The sequence below is a fragment of the Fusarium redolens genome (genome assembly GCF_020744475.1).
Source record: "Fusarium redolens strain MPI-CAGE-AT-0023 chromosome Unknown BKA55scaffold_2, whole genome shotgun sequence".
Taxonomy (NCBI): Eukaryota; Fungi; Ascomycota; class Sordariomycetes; order Hypocreales; family Nectriaceae; genus Fusarium; species Fusarium redolens.
The window spans coordinates 2,111,617-2,132,236 of record NW_025763665.1 but is presented as its reverse complement, the minus strand read 5'-3'; the positions used below and the strand labels follow the sequence as shown (position 1 = coordinate 2,132,236).

The 20,620-nt window shown below is 49.3% G+C and overlaps 7 protein-coding genes across 7 annotated transcripts; 4 read left to right on the top strand and 3 right to left on the bottom strand.

Annotated features, from left to right (window-relative positions):
- Nucleotides 1-351: 351 nt before the first annotated feature.
- BKA55DRAFT_534098 (WD40-repeat-containing domain protein) lies at nt 352-3,175 on the top strand (the record flags this gene model as incomplete). The annotated part of the gene is made up of 3 exons (XM_046189554.1): nt 352-528; nt 580-607; nt 657-3,175. 3 exons carry the CDS (start codon nt 352-354, stop codon nt 3,173-3,175), a joined length of 2,724 nt encoding a protein of 907 aa, XP_046055137.1.
- Nucleotides 3,176-3,581: 406 nt separating this feature from the next.
- BKA55DRAFT_534097 (uncharacterized protein) lies at nt 3,582-5,201 on the top strand (the record flags this gene model as incomplete). Its single annotated transcript, XM_046189553.1, has 1 exon — nt 3,582-5,201. One exon carries the CDS (start codon nt 3,582-3,584, stop codon nt 5,199-5,201), a length of 1,620 nt encoding a protein of 539 aa, XP_046055136.1.
- A 461-nt stretch (nt 5,202-5,662) lies between these two features.
- BKA55DRAFT_589740 (translation initiation factor eIF 4e-like domain-containing protein) lies at nt 5,663-6,795 on the bottom strand (the record flags this gene model as incomplete). The annotated part of the gene is made up of 3 exons (XM_046194992.1): nt 5,663-5,852; nt 5,909-6,709; nt 6,761-6,795. 3 exons carry the CDS (start codon nt 6,793-6,795, stop codon nt 5,663-5,665), a joined length of 1,026 nt encoding a protein of 341 aa, XP_046055135.1.
- Nucleotides 6,796-8,638: 1,843 nt separating this feature from the next.
- Nucleotides 8,639-9,086, top strand: BKA55DRAFT_555205 (uncharacterized protein). The gene has a single exon (XM_046191627.1). The coding sequence runs from the start codon at nt 8,710-8,712 to the stop codon at nt 9,031-9,033; it is 324 nt and encodes a 107-aa protein (XP_046055134.1). The 5' UTR covers nt 8,639-8,709; the 3' UTR covers nt 9,034-9,086.
- A 638-nt stretch (nt 9,087-9,724) lies between these two features.
- Nucleotides 9,725-11,303, bottom strand: BKA55DRAFT_684581 (uncharacterized protein; the record flags this gene model as incomplete). Its single annotated transcript, XM_046198661.1, has 7 exons — nt 9,725-9,868; nt 9,919-10,047; nt 10,107-10,221; nt 10,266-10,380; nt 10,435-10,603; nt 10,661-10,701; nt 10,757-11,303. The coding sequence occupies 7 exons, from the start codon at nt 11,301-11,303 to the stop codon at nt 9,725-9,727; spliced, it is 1,260 nt and encodes a 419-aa protein (XP_046055133.1).
- A 2,661-nt stretch (nt 11,304-13,964) lies between these two features.
- Nucleotides 13,965-17,057, top strand: BKA55DRAFT_534093 (uncharacterized protein; the record flags this gene model as incomplete). The annotated part of the gene is made up of 3 exons (XM_046189552.1): nt 13,965-15,040; nt 15,096-16,760; nt 16,814-17,057. The coding sequence occupies 3 exons, from the start codon at nt 13,965-13,967 to the stop codon at nt 17,055-17,057; spliced, it is 2,985 nt and encodes a 994-aa protein (XP_046055132.1).
- An 899-nt stretch (nt 17,058-17,956) lies between these two features.
- On the bottom strand, nt 17,957-19,471 carry BKA55DRAFT_589737 (uncharacterized protein; the record flags this gene model as incomplete). Its single annotated transcript, XM_046194991.1, has 1 exon — nt 17,957-19,471. One exon carries the CDS (start codon nt 19,469-19,471, stop codon nt 17,957-17,959), a length of 1,515 nt encoding a protein of 504 aa, XP_046055131.1.
- Nucleotides 19,472-20,620: the final 1,149 nt, after the last annotated feature.

Sequence of the window (20,620 nt, the reverse complement as noted above, 5' to 3'; positions counted from 1 at the left end):
TTCATCAATATAAGGCGAACATGTGGCGTTTTATGTACAGTTGCTGCTATGGCCTAATCGCTCTCATCAAGTAAGCTTCGTGCGTGAGTTCTTTTTGCGTATCCAGTATCAGCTCAATGAACTTCACTTTGGCGGCAATAAATAAAGGTCGTTGAATGGAAGTCATGACGGCTAACCCCATGAATGAAATGTGGCGCGTGATGTGGCTGATACCGATAAGCTAATGCGCGCTAAAGCCAATCAGAAGTATGCCTGCGATAGACGCCAAAAAAAAAACTAGGAAACCTCATGCGCGAGACCCATGATATTCTTTACATCGAATATTTGTTAACTCACAATCACAACAACAAAATGGCAAATAAACAGCCGTTGAAGACCACGTTTGACGTAAATCATGTCATACGACCCATATTCACAGGAGGATCAGTAGCTATCGACAATAGCGCACGAATTCTAGCCACAGTTCTCGGCGAGGATGCAGTTCTCACGGATCCTACAAACGGGAAGCATTTGGCTCAAATTGAGGGTGTAAGGATTACCTGCAAATCATGGTAGACCACAACTGACTTTTTTTTCCAGGATGGAGAGCTCATTTCCACATTAACTTGTTAGTCTCCAAAAATTTACACAAACATGCAATCAACTAACACTCATAGTAACGCCCTCTGGGTCTCACCTTATCATATGCTCTCGCTCTTTGTCTATGAGAATATACACCTTGAGACTATCGCAAGAAGACGGGACTATTGATGCTACACTTACAAGGACAGTGAAGGCGCACGCTACTCCAGTCGTCGTTCTGGCAGTTGATCGGACCAGCACGCTGTTGGCCACTGGAGGAACCGATGGAGCTGTCAAAGTTTGGGATATCGTCGGTGGCTTTGTTACACACACTTTCCGTGGTTCCTCTGTTTTGGTATCAGCGCTCCTGTTCTTCGAGGCTGCCGCTCGTTCGAACGACACTGAGTCCCGAAAGGGCAAGAAATCCAGGCGCCAGGAAGAGTCCGACGAAGAAGAGGACTCGAGCACGATCAATTTCAGGCTGTCATGCGGCCAACAAGATGGAAAGGTCCGCGTATGGGACTTGCACAAGCGTAGTTGTGTAGCCAACTTGGACTCGCACGTCTCGGATGTCCAAGGTCTTGACTACTCCCCGGAACAAAACGCTCTTGTTACCGCAGGCAGAGATAAGACCATAACCTGGTGGGACGCTAGATCCTGGAAGATCCGCAAAGTTGTCCCTTGCCTCGAGCTGGTTGAAGCGGCTGGTTTTATTGACAATGGAAGCCTGACTTATTCCGCTGGTGCCAATGGTTCTCTTCGCATCTGGGATACGGATATGGGCAAGGAAATCACTCCCCAACAACCTGCGAAGAGTGAAGAAGAAGGTATTGTGTCTGGTGTTTACCGCCCTGGTCTCCCGTTTATTCTTCTTGTCCAGGTTGACCACACTCTCGCACTATATAAACCTCCTCGAAAAGCAGACACTGCTTCCTTCCCCGAGCCAGAACCCTTCCGAAGGATATCAGGCACACACGACGACATCATCGATCTGGGATATCTGCTTCCGGACCGCTCGATGGTCGCTTTGGCCACAAACTCGGAGGATATCAGGATTGTCTCGGTCACCGAGACTCAGAATGAAGAAGCCGACTGGGATTCGAATTCAAACCTTTACTTTGGTCAAGATGTTGCTCTGCTGAAAGGTCACAATGAAATTGTCATCTCGTTGGATATCGACTGGTCAGGTCACTGGATTGCGACCGGAGCGAAAGACAACACTGCTCGTCTTTGGCGTGTTGATCCTGCAAACAACTCCTATATCTGCTGGGCTGTTTTCTCCGGTCATGCTGAATCGTTGGGTGCTGTTGCGCTGCCCAAGGGGGTACCTCCAGAGTCCTCACCAGCTCGATCAGACCCCCTTAACCATCCTCCTGCATTCCTTATTACAGGGTCTCAAGATCAGACCGTCAAGAAATGGGATATCCCCCGCACAGCTCAGCAGAAGGGTCAAAAAGGTGGTTCTCGCGCCATCTTCACTCGCAAGGCTCACGAAAAAGACATCAACGCCATTAACGTTCACCACTCAGGCCAACTTTTTGCCTCCGCATCTCAAGACAAAACTGTCAAGATTTGGTCGGCGGAGGAGGGTGAAGTTCAGGGCATCTTGCGTGGTCATAAGCGTGGTGTCTGGACAGTTCAATTCTCTCCTGCCAATATGCCGGCGATTCAAGGCGAGGATGGACCTGTTACTGGAAAGGGTGCTATCCTCACTGGCAGTGGTGACAAGACCATCAAGCTTTGGAATCTTGCCAGCTATACTTGCGTGAGGACCTTCGAGGGCCATTCTAACAGTGTCTTGAAAGTTGCATGGTTGAACATGCCCGCTAGCCAAGAACAGTCCAAGAAGCGAGTCCAGTTCACTAGCGCCGGTGGTGATGGCCTTGTGAAGGTTTGGGATGCCAACTCAGGCGAGGCTGACTGCACACTTGATAACCATGAGGACCGTGTCTGGGCTGTGGCTGTTCACCCCGATGACAACACTATTGTGTCCGGAAGTGGTGACTCAACTGTCACTTTCTGGAAGGACACATCGTCCGAGACTCAAGCTGCCGCGTCCCAGGCTGCTCTCAAACTGATCGAGCAGGAACAGGAGCTCGAGAACCACATACACGCTGGCTCATTCCGCGAAGCCATTATTCTTGCATTGCAACTTAATCACCCCGGAAGGCTTCTCAACTTGTTCACGTCAGTTATCACAACAAACAACCCTGATAAGGGCAGCTTGAGTGGCCTAACTGCTGTGGACGAGGTACTGGGTACTCTATCCGATGAACAGATTTTCATGCTGCTTCTGAGGTTGCGAGATTGGAATACAAACGCGCGCACAGCTCATGTAGCACAGAGAATTTTGTGGACTCTGATTCGCAGCTACCCTGCCTCCAAATTCTCGAATTTGTCTGTCAAGGGGGCTAAGGGACAGAAGAGCTTGAAGGACGTGTTGCACGCCATTCGTGTGTACACTGAGAGGCACTACAAGCGTACCGAGGAGTTGGTTGATGAGAGTTATCTGGTGGAATATACCCTGCAGGAGATGGATGACCTTGCGCCAATGCTTGAAGATGGGAATGGCCTGATTAAGGATGCGGGCGAAGATGTTGTCATGGCAGGATAAATAAAAAATATTGTCGGCCTGTTTCTCCTTCATGTTTTGTCATTTGGCTAAGTAATTAGGTATGATCATGCTGGCATAGTCTCTGGAGTACAACGGTTATAGATAAAATGTTTGGCTTTCTATTTTGTGGGTGTCAATCGTAAAACAATCCATATAAGTCTTGTTGTGTATAAATGCCATCTGTGGTGACGGGGAGATTCAGGTTGCCTGAGTGGGCCTGGACCTGAGCTTCAAGGCTCCACTCATACATAACCACAATCGGACTTGGATCTTGAATCTTTCTTCCCCGACATCAAGTCTCAATTAAGATCACGCGAACGCGAACACAGCTACGGTCGCAGAGCGTCGATGTGTTATAAACCCATGCAGAAACGGGCTACATTTATAAGACAGTCTACGATTAATAATGGCCAAGCGCCAGGCCTCAGAGGCCCTCGACGATCTTGTTGGTGTTGCCTCGCCAGCTTCCAAGAGATCTCGATTGGACGACATTGATTCACCCGAACCGAATGGTGCCTCGAACGAGCTCATCGATGAGTCTAACACCAATGGAAACGCGCAAGGAGACGACGAAGAAGACGACTTCGACGACCAAGACCCTGCTGCCGCAGCACCTATAAGACAATCAGCACCTACTGACGGGTATGATGACCTTTACCTCGATACTATCGATCGCACCGTGCTCGACTTTGACTTCGAGAAGCTGTGCTCCGTTTCCCTCTCGAACATCAACGTCTACGCATGTCTTGTTTGCGGAAAGTATTTCCAAGGTCGCGGTCCGAAGTCCCACGCTTACTTCCACTCGCTCGACGAGGATCACCACGTCTATATAAATCTCGAGACTCAGCGTGTCTATGTTCTTCCTGAAGGCTACGAGGTCAAGAGCCGCGCGCTCGACGATATCAAGTATGTGTCGGATCCGCGATATAGTAAGAGGGAGGTTATCGAGATGGACCGCACGCGACGTACCAGCTACACCCTTGATGGAAAAGAGTACATCCCTGGATTTGTGGGAATGAACAACATCAAGGAGAACGACTATCTCAACGTCGTAGTACAGGCTCTCGCGCATGTCGCGCCATTACGCAACTACCTACTTCTCGAGGACTTTTCGAATAAGACGGAGCTTGTCAAGCGATGCAGCATTCTGGTCCGCAAGATCTGGAATCCCAGGGCGTTCAAGGCCCACGTCTCTCCTCATGAGCTTCTCCAGGAGATATCACTTCGCTCGAACAAGCGCTTTACCCTCACAACTCAGTCAGATCCTGTCGACTTTCTGTCCTGGTTCCTGAACAACCTCCACCTCGGACTCGGTGGCAGCAAGACCAAGCCTGGCAGTTCCATGATCCAGCGTACGTTTCAGGGTAAGATGAAGGTTGAGTCTCAGGCCATCACAGCTCGTGCCGACGCTACTGATCGACTACGCTTCGAGGATGCGGATGTCAAGGTTGACATTGTGCGCTTCCTCCTCCTGACGCTGGACCTCCCATCAGCGCCACTCTTCCAGGACGAACTTGAGAAGAACATCATCCCTCAAGTTCCTCTGACAACCATTCTCACAAAATACGACGGTCAGAGGGCTCAAGAACACCACGCTCAACGCAAGCGTTACCGACTCATGCACCCTCTTCCCCCCTTTCTTGCGTTCCACGTCAAGCGCTTCTCCCAGAACAAGTTTGTGTCTGAGCGCAACCCCACAATCGTCACTTTTGACGCGCGCAATCTCGACATGTCGCCATACGTTGAGCCAAACCCCAAGGAGTGGCCCCCAGGTGAGCCCATCTGGTATGATCTGGTAGCCAATGTCATCCACGAAGCTGTTCGAGTGCGAGAGGACGTTGTTGACAGTGGTGAGGAACGTAAGACGTGGAAGGTTCAGCTGAAGAATAAGGCAACGGGTGAATGGGTGGTTTGTCAAGATTTATATGTTGATAAAGTACAGAGCGAGCTGTTATATCTTGGTGAAGCATATCTCCAGATATGGGAACGGAGAAGAGATCCCAGGGGCAAAGTCAAGGCCCCCTGACGGTAAATGCTACTAATAGTGTGCCTCTACATAAACAACAGATTTTGATAACCCAGTTTCACGTTCCAGTTTTCACGTTCTTGGAAGAAAAATCTCAGCCCCAGAAGCTCGCTCTTTGAACTGTAGCTCTCGCTGAAATACGCTATCGGGCGAACCGTATCCGGTCATACGCAGCTAGTAATACATCGTTCATAAACAAGATCATCACCGCGACCTCGCCCGTCGTGCCCAGCCGATGTCTCACATCTAGTTGTCCAGCCCACCTACCCTAACCCTCATAAACACGGTATCACAGCCCCATCCAGAAGAATTCTCCAACTCCGCCCAAAGGTGATTGTGGAAACAAAGGAACAGAACGAGCAAAAAGACATGCCCCTCAACGCTGACGTTTGAAGGCACTCAAGATGATATACAATACAAGACTACACCGAGATATGTTTTAAAGAGCGCGCTTCAATCTCCTAAGAGTGGGACTGTTCAGCTGCCTGCTTCGAGGGTCCGCCCGTGTGGCGCTTGTCGTGGTGGTGATGTTGGCCAGCCTTTTCGCGGCGCTGCTCCTCGATGGCTGTTCGTTGTTGAATGCTAGAATCGTGGCTCTTGAATTCAATGCGAGTGCTTGCTGGAAAGTTAAGGACATGCTTCATAGTCTCGCTGTTTGCCATTTAGTTAGAATCAGAGAAAACCGATTACACGTCATTGAAACTTACCGAATCTTAATAACTCGACCACCATCAGTGCGAGTCCAGATACTGAGAATGTCCTCACCATTGCGCACACTCAACACAGCGCCACAAACATCATCACCAGCATCGGCAAACTGATCACCAATGAGGCTGAGAATGAGATCTTCCCAATACCTGTCTGCTACACCCTTCTTCATCCGAACCACCCACTTCCCGCCCTTCTTGTTGACATCATCCTCCCATATTGGGCGGATGCCTTTCTTAAAAAGATGAAAGTCGGAGACAACGGGGAGTGTAGAGGGACGCTTCAGGTGACGATAGATCTCCCAGAATTCCTCCCCAGTCCGCACAGTTGCGATTTCGTGTAGCGTCTTCTCGTATTCGATGAAGCCGTGTGCCTTCGAGATCGGGGGTCGGTACCAAAATGTCCACGAATCAACCAACGCGTGCGAAGGATTTGCCGTGGGTGCTCCAGACTGGTTGTTCTCGGAAATCGCGGTCATGCTAGATACCTTGCCCGCAGTCTTAGATGAATCCTTCGTGCCGGACTTGACTACTGCTGATGCCATGGCCGTATCGAAAGGGTTGGCCGAAGTCTTCGGAGTTTTAGCTGACCCAAACGAAGCAAATGCTCCAGAGCCTAGGCCAAAGGCACTGGAGGCACCGCTCGTAGGTGACACTAGACCTCCAGGTGTGGTGTTAAAAGGGTTCGGTTTAGTCGACGAAGGAGTATCGCCACCTTGGCGCTTGGGGAACGAGGCATTGCGATTGAAGGAGTCACCACTGGACCCTTGACCGGGTGTTGAGAGGGAAAGCTTGCCGGTGCTAAGAAGGTGTTGGTGAGAAGTGCATATTGAAGGTGAATGTGCAACTTACTTTGTGCGGCGGGACCAGAGGTTGCTAGTATCCATCAAGACCGAATGGGACAGGTCTGTCGACAAATCAATGGAGGGCGGGGAAGACCTGGTAAGGACGCCTTTGGATAGACCAGGGAGAGAATCGGAGCGTGTGCGACGCTGATGCGCTTATAGATTGCGGCTGGTAATGTTGGTGTCGATTTAGTAGAAATAGCCGTCGAGGTTCGTGATGGTGACCGTTAGAAGTTACACTGTCTCAAGGTTGAGTGAGGGGGGATGATCAGTAGGTTCACGGCGAGATTTGGTTTAGATCGAAAGATATTGTGATACGATACGATTATGGACGAATTCGTGACGTTGAGATGTTTCGGCAGTGTCGCAGTATGGATTACGAAAAAGAGCTGGTGAGATTTGGAACGTCAAAGATGAAGTTGTTGGATGTTTGGGAATTTTGATTTGGAAGAGTCGCAAGTGGGAAAGATAGTACCTTAGAGGCATGGAAGAATTTCTGACAGCCCACCTACTAACCTAGTACTAAAAAAATCCGAACAGTACCTTACTGCGGGAGGTGAGCAACAAGCCTGTGTACTTTTTATGTAGTTTCGCAGCTATTATCATATGGCCTTGTACTTAGAGTCTACTCACGACGGTCCCCGTCAGAGCGCATGCCCTGAAAGCTAGCATCCAGTTCGCTGGAAAACCCTCCATTCCCAGGCTGCAAACGCGCCCAAGCTGCCTGGCTGTGCTAAACATCCATCCCCAGCCCCCATCCAGGGACCCATGAGCCAGCATATGGAAGGTACCTATGGATGGAAAGAATTATGATTGACCCTACACACCTACGTAGGTAGTACATTAAAGGTGGCGGCCCAAAAAATGACGACAGTGACTGAGTAGTCCCCTGTTAATGTCAACTTACCTTAGTTAAGTAAGTAGGTAGGTAGCCTGAGAAGTTGAGGTTCATATTTGACTTCATGTGATGTGCAAGTGAAGTAGCTACTAGTCTAGGTGACTATCAAAATATGGATGTGGAATAGCAAGATTACCTTCCACTTTGCCAACATTTGGTTAAGAATTCCAAAGACAGTACGCACAAGTGAGTAAGACAATGGTGACATGTCTTTCAGTCTCATCCAAAGCACCCCCATTAATCATGTTCTCATCACTGGAGTGGATGAACCGAACCCACCACACTTTCGCCAGGTTGGTGTCTTAATCATGAAATCTGCTGACTACAAAGTTGAAGCCGTTTCCTTCCCGGCATAACAGTATACTATCACGTTGGTTGGTGTTTTCAAAAGGTATTGTTAAACTGATTTGTGGAATGCTCTCTTAGACCTGGCAGTGAAACGGCTCCGAATATGTGAGATCAACCAAGGAATCAAGACTTGACATGAGACCCCTGCCCCACGAAGAAGCGGATGATCATGACTTGTATGTTGGTAGCATCATGAATCTCGGATGAGTCTTGATTCTCGCCTATCCTGAATAGGGGATTAGAAATCAGTGGCAGATCAGGACATTTAAACCCTTCAAGTGCAAGTTTGTGACAGGTATTATACTTGCATTCGTCGAACAACGTCGAAACGTTGCAATGCCTCCAATGGCTCTTCGAATCGACCATCCAAGTACTAACGTAGGCATCTAGCAGTTGCCTTAAGGTTCCTATCCGACATTCATGCCGGATATTCCTGCCATCTGACTTCCGTCTATTGGCGCGTAAATAGTGGTTTGAAGACTTGATAACCCATCTCTTCATGAGTTCGAGTTTCATCAAAGCTGAGACCAATCGCCCCTTCTAGGCTCACCCACTCGGCCCCACTTCGCAGACCGAAAAGTTCTTATCGTGACTTCTTATCGCATCACTCCAGGAAAAAAATATTCCTAGGCTTGGGTAAAGCTCAACACCACTCAAACTTTTGAGATACCGAGGATACATCTCAAGCGCACACCTCCACCACTGTCGCAATGGGTGTCACACGAACAAAGACTATCAAGAACAAGCACGCCGCTGCTCCTGGTGCCGCAAAATCTTCCAAGCGCTCCGCCACTGATGGCATCTCTAAGCCCAAGAAGTCAAAGGGCCCCACGCTGAGCAAGCAGGTCAAGGACAAGGGTCGCGAGGCGCTTTTGCAAAAGTTCAAGAACCCTAAGAAGAAGAAGTATACGGACCAGCAGCTGGGTATTCCTGAGCTCAACACTGTCACGCCTGTGGGCGTTATCAAGCCTCGTGGCAAGAAGAAGGGCAAGGTTTTCGCTGATGATCAGGTAAGAAGCCGTGGTCCCCAATGAGCTTGCGCAATTCTAACCTACTGTTTTTCTAGGAGAGTATGAGCACCATCATGGCGCTCGTCCAGGCGGAGAAGGATGGCCAGATTGAGTCCAAGATGATCAGACAGCGTCAGATGGAAGAAATTCGCGAAGCACGCAAGGCCGAGGCTGAGAAGAAGGAAGAAGAGAAGAAGTCTAAACTTGAGGATACCAAAGACTCTCTCCGAAAGAGGAGAAAGCGCAAGAGTACAGGTGACGAAGAGGGCAACATCAAGGAGTTCACCACGAGCGGTAGCAAGGGGACAAAAGCCAAGGGCAAGAAGCGAGTATCGTTCGCCTAAGCACTCGACCGATGAGATGGCAAAATTTTCCGGAGTTTTTGCATTGTTTGGCGCATGGAGTTTGATAGATAGGCTGAGGTCATGCCATGGTTTCTGGTGGTTTCTGGAGATTCAGCGGTACAAAGGCACAAGACAGTATTTGAACCATGGTTGCTCCTACGGATGCAGATCCACTCAATAAGATGGAACAATCGGATTTATTTTGAGCATTGAGCATTATGTGTCAAATCTATGATCTATATGCGCGTTGTGGGCATGTCTATGCATATCTATACTGTGCTGTCTACTTGTGGTCATCGATTCATCGACTGCGTCGAGGGGCCCTTCATGGAGTTCTGTTAAATGGCTCGACTTTGTATCAAGTCGGCTGCTTAGTCTTCCACAATGACCAGCTTGCGTCGCATGGGGATGTAGCCATGTCCGTCGGCTAAATGATCATTGTTGTTGGGGTTGACGAGAGGCCTAAGATCATTGAGATCAGTCTTGAAAGCAAGATGGTTCAAGAAGTTGGCAACCTATAAATATCAGTTTTAATCCCTTACGATGATCACTACTAAGAACTTACAGGTTTTGTAAACCAACGATCCCCCGATGTTTCAAACCAGCACAGGTGTCCTCCCAGGCTAGAGGTGAGAAGGACGGTGTTGGGATTCTGCTTGAATTCTTCATAGGGAATAGCTTCCTTAACAGCAATCTTCAAATTGTTAGAAAGAGTTGATAAGTTACAATAGAACAGGAAAACAGAGTCCTTACCGGATCATCAGTTGAGTGGACAGCCAGGAAAGGAATCTCGATGGAGAGAATGGAATCCACCGATGAAGCATCGCGGTAGTATGCACTCTCCGTGGGGTATCCCCAAGAAGGACACCTGGTAAAGTCAATTTTTGGCCAGAGTAGAGGGAAGCGACTGACTGGATCAGGCGATCAAACTCATAGAGATAGGTGATCTTCATCACAGCGTTGACATCGATTTTGCTGTACTTTTCCAACTCGGTTCTATGCGTGGCAGCGAGTTCCTTCAAAGCACCTTGATAACATCAGCAAGCGCTTTGATGAACTAGGTATGAATGGATCGACTTACTGCCCATGACTCGAAGATAAACTTCTTTGCCGATGTAGCTGTTCTGAAGGATCTTGCTGGAAACATCTAGATTGAATGGGTTGCTGCATACAACTGCGCCCTTGAGGACACAGTTGGGACCCTCCTCGCCACAGTGGTTTGTGTTAGAGCAAGCCAAAATTCGGGGGACCTAGTACTTATATAGTTTGTGAGCATGTTCGCTCCGAGAGAAAACCCTAGGCCGAACAGAGGTCGGTTGGGGAAAGTTTTCTGTAACCATTTTACTGTCTTGGATGTGTATTAGTGGGATGTTCTCCTTGAAGCACAAGTATCCTTGCCTGACGAATATCCCATGTCGCTCGAGCGTTGTACAAGACACCACTGGTGATCTTGCTGCGCGCACAACCTCGCGAGTTAACAACGCAGACTTCCCAGCCGCCCTCGCCAATCAATGGCGCAATGGTATGTCGAAGGTAGATCTCGTGGGAACCACCTGAGAGGCCATGCAGGACAACAAGCATAGGCTTGTTGTCGTCTGACCCGATATGCTCAAACTCCTCAGGAGTAAAGTACGCTGTTCGTCGAGACAATGAAGGATCCTCAGGGGCCTCAAAAGGCTCGACAGCAAAGTCCACAGCGAACGTTCCATGGTAGATCTTATGGTCAGCGTCAAAAATCTTGCGCTTGTAGTAAATCTTGGGTCCAGCAGGTTTGGTCGCTGTCCACATCGTCTGCAGGTGGCCGTTGAAGAGCAGTGGGTTCAGTCGGCATGGCGGTGTTGCCTTTTCGCAGATGGATAAGATATCGGTGACATTACCATCTTTCTCTTGCACCTTTCGTGGTGACGGCGCATGAGTGAAGTTGAGTTCTGCGTGTCCAAGCCACTCCATGATGAGAATCGTACAAGTCGTGACCGACGTATGTGAGACCACTTTCAGGCCCGCGTGAGGAGATGAATCGAGCAAAAGAAAGATGGACACAACTGAAAGGGGTGAGGGTATGGACGTATTAATGTATTTTTTGACATTTATCAACCAGCAAATTGCCCCTCCATCCTCCGACGACAAAACGGAACGACTTCCATGCCCTGGCTAGCCTGGTTCTAGTTGTTCTAGTTGATCCTACGGTGGATACACCCGTTCCGGTGGCCGAAAACAACCATCACCAGCGTGGATCTGTATGTACACCTGGGTAGGTACTCATCCAATACTATTTATGGGTACATCTTCCAGGTTACTAACCAAGCAATTCAGTTAAGGATTAAAGAACTCAAGTCTCGCGTGCTACAAGTATCATTGTTGTTTTACTCATAAAGATTCTAAGCTCGGCCTAATTCCTACTTCCTGACTCCCTTAGAATACCTAGGTAGTCATTCTCGACTTTAATCAAGACTTTTGACTTCAGAACAGCTATTATGCAACGTTGTTCTCGTTCGTCCGAGACTTGCATTTTAACTTCTTACTTGGCGCTCGGCAAGTGGGGTCGTAGTAACCAAAGAACCGAGGCACGATTTTAGTGATTTAATAAGTAATGAAAACCTCCATGGTAAGTGTAGCTTATTATGGCGCAACTACAGGGGATAACTGACAGTGGATTATTCGTATGTTTGGTATTGATGTATGATGAACCGATGCAAACTTGGAGGCTTAAGAAACAGGGTCGCCTTCAAAGAAATAACCTAAGCTCAATCTCTTCTGGTTGTTTTCTCCTTCTCTATCCCGTAATGTCGTAGTACGCATAGTATATGGTCTTGTCACGAGTCTCCATGCACTTGAATCATTCATTGTTCAGCTCATCCAGATACGAGGGTAATGTTCAATAAGACATAATCTTTATATTCTCCTTCCAATTCACAATTCGGTTGGTGGTTCATCAACTTCTCTCCCGGTTGAGATAAGGTAAGGTACAACACCTGACCGAGGACCAGAGAACCACGTGCATTGTATTCTCACGTGACTAAGACACTTGCTCTTCCCGGCACTCTGGAATTCCCACAACAAGGATTCAACCATCAACCTACACCCAGTCACAATCGCCACAAGATGACCAACTTGCTGCTGTTCTGATACTGTGATAATAGACGACGCCTGGATGAAGGTCTCTAGCTTGCAATTTCTATTTGGCCAGACTGGACACAAAATGAAATGACACGTCTATCGATCGAGCGCACTATATAGTGCCCCCATCCCCTTCCGACAATCCGAAACCACCATAAGCACACCCTTCAACATCATCAGCATTCCATGCGTCTTGCTCTGATGTGTCAACAGCTATATGCAACTTGCTCAATAGAGTTCGAAAACCTCCACGTTCACTGGAATTTCGTTCATAGAAGCGAAGCCCTGGATATCCCGCTCCTACTTCAGTGTGGTCTGCTAAAATGCAGGCTCCAATTACCACAGCTTTATCCATCTTGCACCAGTTTTTGACGAGGAAATGGTCTTGATTCTCCCGCATGGTTTTGCTTCGGTTACTGCGATCTGCTTCGTGCGCTGAAGCCTTTTAACACTCGGTTTTCAATAACACTGGCCCTCATTGTCGCAGGCATAGGAAAACTCGGCCTTGCAGCCCCATACGACCAATGTTACGCACTGATTCGGACATCACTTGACTGGCTGACGGGGTAATTCATCACATGATTCAATTCTGGTTTATCATGAATGCAGCAATGGGTGTTGATATGGTCTTGGATGACCTCCAAATTGAGTCGTCTGACAATGGTCGGTAATTTATGGCAGCATGACTCGGTTATCAGAATTTGCCAGGCTTTCTCGCTCTTGTTTCTTGTTCGAGAGCATGAATCACTATCTCAAGCTCAGCGGGTGGATTTTGCGTCACCAATGATGTACCTCCGCGCTCGAAGTGCGGGATGGCTTGGCTGGGCGAGCATTGACATTGGATGTTAGGAGGAAGTCACAGTCGTGAGTTGGACTGTCGTAAATTATCCACATGGATTCGTATGTAGTTCTTTTGCTCTTGAGAGAAGCGATACGATGAGATCATGCTGTCTCTCACCTGGTGGAACCATTGGGGGTTAACCCAAGCGATCCAACCATCATCAGCAGCAGCTATCAAGGCGCTTGATATTTGCAAACATCTCGACCGAAGCTTCAGAATGGCCAGTGCATGGGCGAAAGCATGAAGCCCAGAGACATGAAGAGCGTGCAAGTGCATGCACTCGAGAAATTCATCAAGCTCATCAAGAGCTGGAGGTATCTGCCCGTTTCGGTCACTTCTGCGCCTATCACCAGCACTTGCTTCTGGTGCCTGAACTACCAACAAATCCTGGGAAGGCAGCTCTAACGCAGAACTCACATTACCCATCGTCGGCTTTATTCTTCCTTTATTTTCTCTTCCATCGCGCTGATTTTGCAGATGACAAGAAATTCCCCGACCTGCATTGGGCCAAAGTCTACATCTTAAATTCCCCGCGACCGCACGGGGCCACTGATAGGTAGCGGCGGGTCACCACCTCAAGGTACCTGGTCATTCCCATCGGCTAAGGTGCGGCCCCTAAGTAACCACTGAAAACTCGACGCCCAGCTGCACTCATGGAGAACGTATCCAAACCTCCACGTCGACGTCGACATGCTACCATGAGAGACGAGCGAGAATTTAATGACCAAGGAGAACGGGCTCGAGATGAGCGAGGAATGAAGCCCTCACAGAGATCAAGGTCCCCACGTCAAATTCGCGATTCTCGCCACGATTCCGACACACGCCGCAATCGCCCATCCATAAGACCAGATTCTCATTCATCTCGCCGTCGTCGCCATTCGCACGATCGTAGTCGTGATCGCGCTTCTCGTCTATCACAAGAACCATCACGTCGAGGACCAGAGGTTGAAGATCTTATCCCGCGTTATCGAGAACGCCACCGCGAAACCGAGGAGAAGCCTCCGCGGCGAAGCCAGAGCCAAAGTCCAAGTCACGACCATATCAGCAGGGCATCACCTTCGGCGGCCAAACGACATCGGAGTCGGAGCCCTTCTTTGACCGATTCCAATCGAAAGAGATCCAGAAGAAACAGGAGCCCAAGGCCAAGGACAAGGGACTTCAGTCTAGAATCTCCATCTAGGAAACACGCCAGGCACTCCTCACGCGACCGACGTAAAACATCGCCTCGCCAACAAGCACGATCTTCTAAATCCCCAACACGCCCACGACCTAGGTCCCCAGCAAAGTCGGACTCAGGTTCACGACGGGCAGACCGAGAGACTCAGTCCCAATTTGACCGACCTCGACCACGTTCACGAAGCCGATCGCTTACATCAGAGCACCACTTATCTTCATCGCGACGAGCTCGTGCGTCATCTCGTGAAGACCAACGGACGTCAGGTCTCGAGCGGGTTTCCTCGCGGCGACAGCTTCCACCACGATCACCTCAAGCAAGTAGGGAACGGAGATCTCGAGAAGGGTCGCCTGGTTGGCGTCACTCTTCGAGGTCAGACATTGACGAAGACATGACTTCCAGAAGCAACCCTCGAGGAGGGTATAACCCGAAGTACCACCAAAAGTCACATATCAGTAACGATCCTTATTCCCAATCACCCCAACACGCTTCATACCATAACTCACCTTCACAATCACCCTACGGACCATCACGTGGTGGATGGAACAGTCAGCAGTAAGTAGACCTTGGCGCTAAGCACAAATGTAACCGTCTATTGACGCCATTCTAGGTCCTACCCGCCCCAGTATCCTCAAGGGAGTAGTCACGGTCCCCCAAGTGGCCCTTCTAGCCATTATCATTCCAATCCTACACGATCACCGCCATACGCCGCTCCAACAGGCCCCATGCAGCAGTACCCTCAGGGAGGGGGCTACCGCGGTGGCTACAGAGGTGGCGGTTTTCGCGGTCGTGGGAGAGGTGGCTTCAAGAACTCTCATTGGAACTCAGGCCCTCCTTCAAGAGGACACCACGATGATTTAGGCAATGAACGATTCACCAACGTGGACGACCATGGCAATGTAGGTTCTGAGCCTATGGATGTTCAGGAAGAAGTATTTCAGTCTCACGATGAATTGGGCGAAGACATGAGCCAGAGTGTTCAAGACAGAGCAGGTCCATTGACCACCCCCAACAGACCACCCCCATCTGGTCCTGGAGGCTCATCCGGTAGCAAGTTCAGTTTCGCCTTCAAACCCTCATCAAAGCCAGCGGTCACTGCGCCAAAGCCTGAGATATCGCAAAAGTTGAATGCGGCTCCTCGGCGGGAGCCCCAACCAGAGAATCGAGACAACGATCGAGCCCGAGATCGAGAGCGCGAACCTCCCCGAAGTGCACCGACAGAACCAGCTTCCTCTCGACCACGCCATGATCGTCGCCATCCTCCCGAAGGCCCTAGAGTTGCGCCCCGGATGCGTAAGGTGAAGAAGATCATGAAGCGACCAAAGCCACGACCGACTCTCCCAGCTGATCTGGTGGATTCAGAATCTGTCTTCTTTAGAAAACCTGGAAACGAATCAGTCGTTGGCTCTGGCACCTACGGCAAAGTTTTTAAAGGCCTAAATGTTTACACGAAGGGAATGGTCGCCCTCAAACGGATTCGAATGGAAGGAGAGCGCGACGGTTTTCCTGTCACAGCTATCCGAGAAATCAAGCTTCTTCAGTCTCTCAGACATGTCAACATCGTCAACCTTCAGGAGGTTATGGTTGAAAAGAATGATTGTTTTATGGTGTTTGAGTACTTGTCGCATGATCTTACGGGACTGCTGAACCACCCTACATTCAAACTGGAGGCGGCTCAAAAGAAAGACCTCGCCAAACAGATGTTTGAGGGATTGGATTATCTCCATACGCGAGGGGTACTCCATCGCGATATCAAGGCCGCAAATATACTCGTCAGCAACGAGGGAGTCCTCAAGATTGCTGATTTTGGCCTCGCTCGATTCTACGCCAAGCGTCACCAGCTGGACTACACCAACCGAGTCATCACCATCTGGTATCGCTCACCAGAACTATTACTGGGCGAGACCAAGTATACTGCTGCTGTTGATGTCTGGAGTGCAGCATGTGTCATGGTTGAGATTTTTGATCGGAACGCCATCTTCCCAGGTGACGGAACCGAGCTGAGCCAACTGGAAAAGATCTACAACGTGATGGGCACACCGACCTTGAAAGAGTGGCCCAATCTTGTCGATATGGCTTGGTTTGAACTTTTGCGCCCAACCGTGAAGAGAAGGAACGTCTTCGCAGAGAAGTACCGTGATAAGATGTCACCAGCCGCCTTCGATCTGCTCTCCGCCATGTTCCATTACGACCCTGCAAAACGACCCAGCGCTGCACAGGTACTCCAACATGCATACTTTACTGAAGAAGCACCAGCAGCCCGCCAGGCTACAGAGTAAGTTGATCAAGCTAGTATATGACAAGCATCACCCACTAACCAATCCGTAGACTCGCAACACATAATGACTGGCATGAATTCGAGTCTAAAGCCCTGAGGAAGGAAAACGATCGACGCGAGAGAGAAGCCAGAAAGCTAGCTAAAGAGAATGCCGGCCGGGACAAAGAGAAGGATAAGAAACGTATCAATGAAGGGACCGACCAGCGAGACACAAAGCGGTTACAGGTTGACAAAAATGGCGGAAACAAGCCCACGACAGCAGTCGCACCATCGAATGCGACCTCCGGAGCGTAATATTCATGACACCTTGATCTATCAACTCGAAACGATTACTCCTCGGTTACACACCTGCTACTTTCGGACATAGACGGCATTGCGCCATTTGCAGGAGTCTTCTACGCAATTTGACGTTTCCCATCCTCTTGTTGGGCGTCTCCCTACAGGTCAGTGCAGCCAAATCAATGGACTGGCGTTTTTGTTTTTATATATCATGCTTCGTTTCGTTTGGGTGTCTCGGTGGCTTCATAACTTATCATGTTTGAACCTGAAGCATGCGTAATGCGTGGGCGCTGGCATGGGCATCTCTTTGTTTTGCCGGCTCCAGCGCCTTGTTTTTTGCATCCTACCTATTGGCGCAGGACGGGCAGTGGTCACAGAGGGAGGCAGAGAATTTTCTTTTTGACGAAGGCATGGCAAAGTATTGTTGCTATATAGAAACGACCAAGACACTGAATCAAAGACAAAGGGCGAAAATTAGACGCGAAAGCCCATTAATGTATATTAAGCCATTTTCCGGGAAGACAATTGCCGCCGGCTAAGTGCATCATTGAGGTCGATTTTTATGCGGTAAGTCTTAGGCTTTCCCCATGAACTAGTCGAAGGTATTGTAGCTCATGGATTGTCATTGAGCAAGTCACATTATACAAATGTTATCTTGTTGCTGCTACCGACCATTTTTGGAGTTTTACTAGATAATTCGTTCTAAGAAAACCTTATAATCTCAAACTTTTGACTTCTCTGTATCTTTCCCACCCCTAATCATATCATTACTGGCTTCATGAAATCGTAAGTAATTCGTTACATCATTGCTGGTCGTTGAACATTGGGTGGATACTCAATCAAACTGCCCTTTTGCAGCATGTAGGTATGTCTTTAAGCAAGAGTGCTGTGTTCCTCTCGTTTGAGCTCCTTCGTTACTGATACGCGGCCGCCTCGACGCCTTTTCCTTTGATATCTCTAGTTTTCAGAAGCTCACGTAGACTACCCTCTGCACGGCCCTTAGGCGTTGGCAAAGTATCAGACGAACGCCAAGTCATCCAACCACTAAGCGTGGACATAAAATTGCTCCTTGGGTAAGATGCCTTGATCGCAGATATAGAGCCATGGACAACCGGCTGGTCAAGTCCTTCTGTGGCTGCGGGACACTTCTTGGGTAAACCAGGAAGATGCTCTTTGTTCGTTGCCTCCGGTGCTGTTCGGATTTCGAGTTGGCTGCTTGATGTTTGAGGCAAGGCAGGCTCGCTGACAAGACCAACAGCCGTAGGTCGACTCGAGTCCACATCATTAAGGTGCATGCTCAGCCGATTGCCATCAATAAGGGCCAATGAACCAGACCGTTTTTGACGAGGTGACCGCTGTCTGACATCCTCCTCTTCCAGGAACACGCTCTCGTTAGCTCCTTCATCAGACGAGACCGATGATCCGTGTTTGCTGGACCCTTTTTGTGCGGCTCTGCCGCGAACTTCCTCGGCAATCTCTGCAGCCGACTTCTTCTTGGATTTATCCTCATCCGATGATCTACTCGATGACATTATGGTTTCCAATGTTCCCATGGCTCTGCTGTTTCTCCTTACGCCCATCGGTCGTTTTCTAGATCGTTTGATGTTCCTCTCATCATCGGAAGACACAGCTTGAAGGGTGGGTCCCTGGGCCTCCTGGCTCTCAATAGCTGGAGTCATAAAAGACGAGCCTGAGCCATGGGGAGCATAATGAACTTCATACTGGTTGCTTAGAGAGTATCGCGATTTAGCGCAGATCTCTGCGATACGGTCCAGATCAGCATTTATATCAGTACCGCCACTCTGGTCTTCTAAATTGGCCATGAAGCTTTTGAAGCGGAAGGCCTCGACAGATGGAAGTTTTGGCTCCTCTGGTTCATTTTCGAGCCGTTTCTTTGTTCGGTTCCTCGCCATTGTACCTAGAATTCCATTGCGGGCCGAAGCCGAACCTGTACCAAAGGGCAGCACTCGTCGTACGAGAGCTGAAGGGCCGCTACTCTCTGAGAGTGCTGAGCGGTGCCCTCGACCGTTGACAACAATAACACCTCTGTCCGCAGGCTGTGCTGGTACAGGAGCGTAGTAACTTCGCACGATCACAGGTTGCGAATAGGTACTACTCTGTGCACCAGTAGACTGTGCGTATCGATGACGGGTGGGAAAATTGGAATTGAGCTCTCGAAGAGCTGACGTTCGGTGCTCAGCAGTGGAATTGTCAACAGGAATAGGCTTTCCCTCAGCAGTCGAAGGCACGAGGCTCGTCGATGAGGCGTTCGTCTGGAAAAGGGGTGGGAAGGATAATTGAAGAGAGTGTCGACGTGGTTTGCTGAGGGCCGGTGTTGATGAGGTGGAGGTGGAGGCGTGGTGTCGAGATGGTTTGTGTTGATAGATTTGGGGCGGCTGGGGGGGCTCCTCGGAAGAAGGGGACAGCATGATGGAGAATTGGGACTTGGGCTCCGTGTGTATATAGTATAAGAGTGTGTTGTGCTTGTCTTTGTAGACAAGTATTGGGAGTTGGAGGCGATAGAGCGAGGTGTTGATTTGGGTCAAGCGCAAATGTCACCCCAGGTGTGCATCAATTGGGGCGGGCATTGGAAGCTCCGAAGCGGCACGACGATAAGGTACTATACTCGAGTTTTGCATGCGGAATTGTAGCTAGTATGTGTACAGACGTGTACACTTGAGGGTGGCAAGCGAACGGTGAAATGGGGAAGCTGTTGGGATGATGATTGTCGTGGTCAACAGTCGGTCTAGGATACCTATGCAAGGTGTCCCGGTGATTAGCTGCAAAAGGGCAGCGGTAAAGAAGCAAGTGTAGAAATATACCTTGGGACTAGCTATTAAGCTGGTAGTGTGTAGCAAGGTACCTGTGTTCAGGAACGACGCCCGTAATCCGTACAATTTGGCGCATCGGCCCCAAAGGCTATGTAAATTGGCCAGTTGGAACTATGAATAGCGAGTGATGGGAGCCAGCAAGGCAAGAAAACGCAAAACGATGAAGTCTGGTTTGATTTTGTCTTGTCTTGTCACGTCTTGTCTTGGCTGACAGTCTAGCCGTTGATGCAATATGGGGTGCAGTGGGTCGATGGATGCCGGATATGCAACAGACAGTAGCAAAAAGCACAGTATGGCACTCTTCGGCTACAAATACGGCGTAGTAAGACAAGGGGTTTGGTTTGTTCTTGGTGGAAATGTGGGATGGGAGTTGATAGATGATGAGGTTGGGGGAAGAGGAGAGGAGAACCAACAATGCAGAAAGCCTGTCCGGTGAGTGTGTTGAAGAGAATTCTGTACAGTCAGGCAAGCCTCTGACTTGAAGCTACCTCACAACACTATATTTCAGACAACAGCGGCAAGGGCAATGAGTGTCTTGGAAAAGAAAGGAAAGAAGAGGGGATATTTCCTCTCACATTTGTTTCGTTGCTTTTCTCTCCGAGACCATTGATATTAGTTCTTGAGGCTGATAGGAAGCAGCAAAGCCAATCAGAACAAACCCGATTTGGCCCTTATGCATGAGTGTCGTGGCTGTCGATAATTAGGTGCTAAGTAAAAAGGATCAAGCTCGTCTCGGGCGACGTCCCC

Excerpts from the sequence above, each read along its gene's own strand:
- BKA55DRAFT_555205 (XM_046191627.1), top strand. The coding sequence starts at position 8,710 with ATGGGTGTCACACGAACAAAGACTATCAAGAACAAGCACGCCGCTGCT.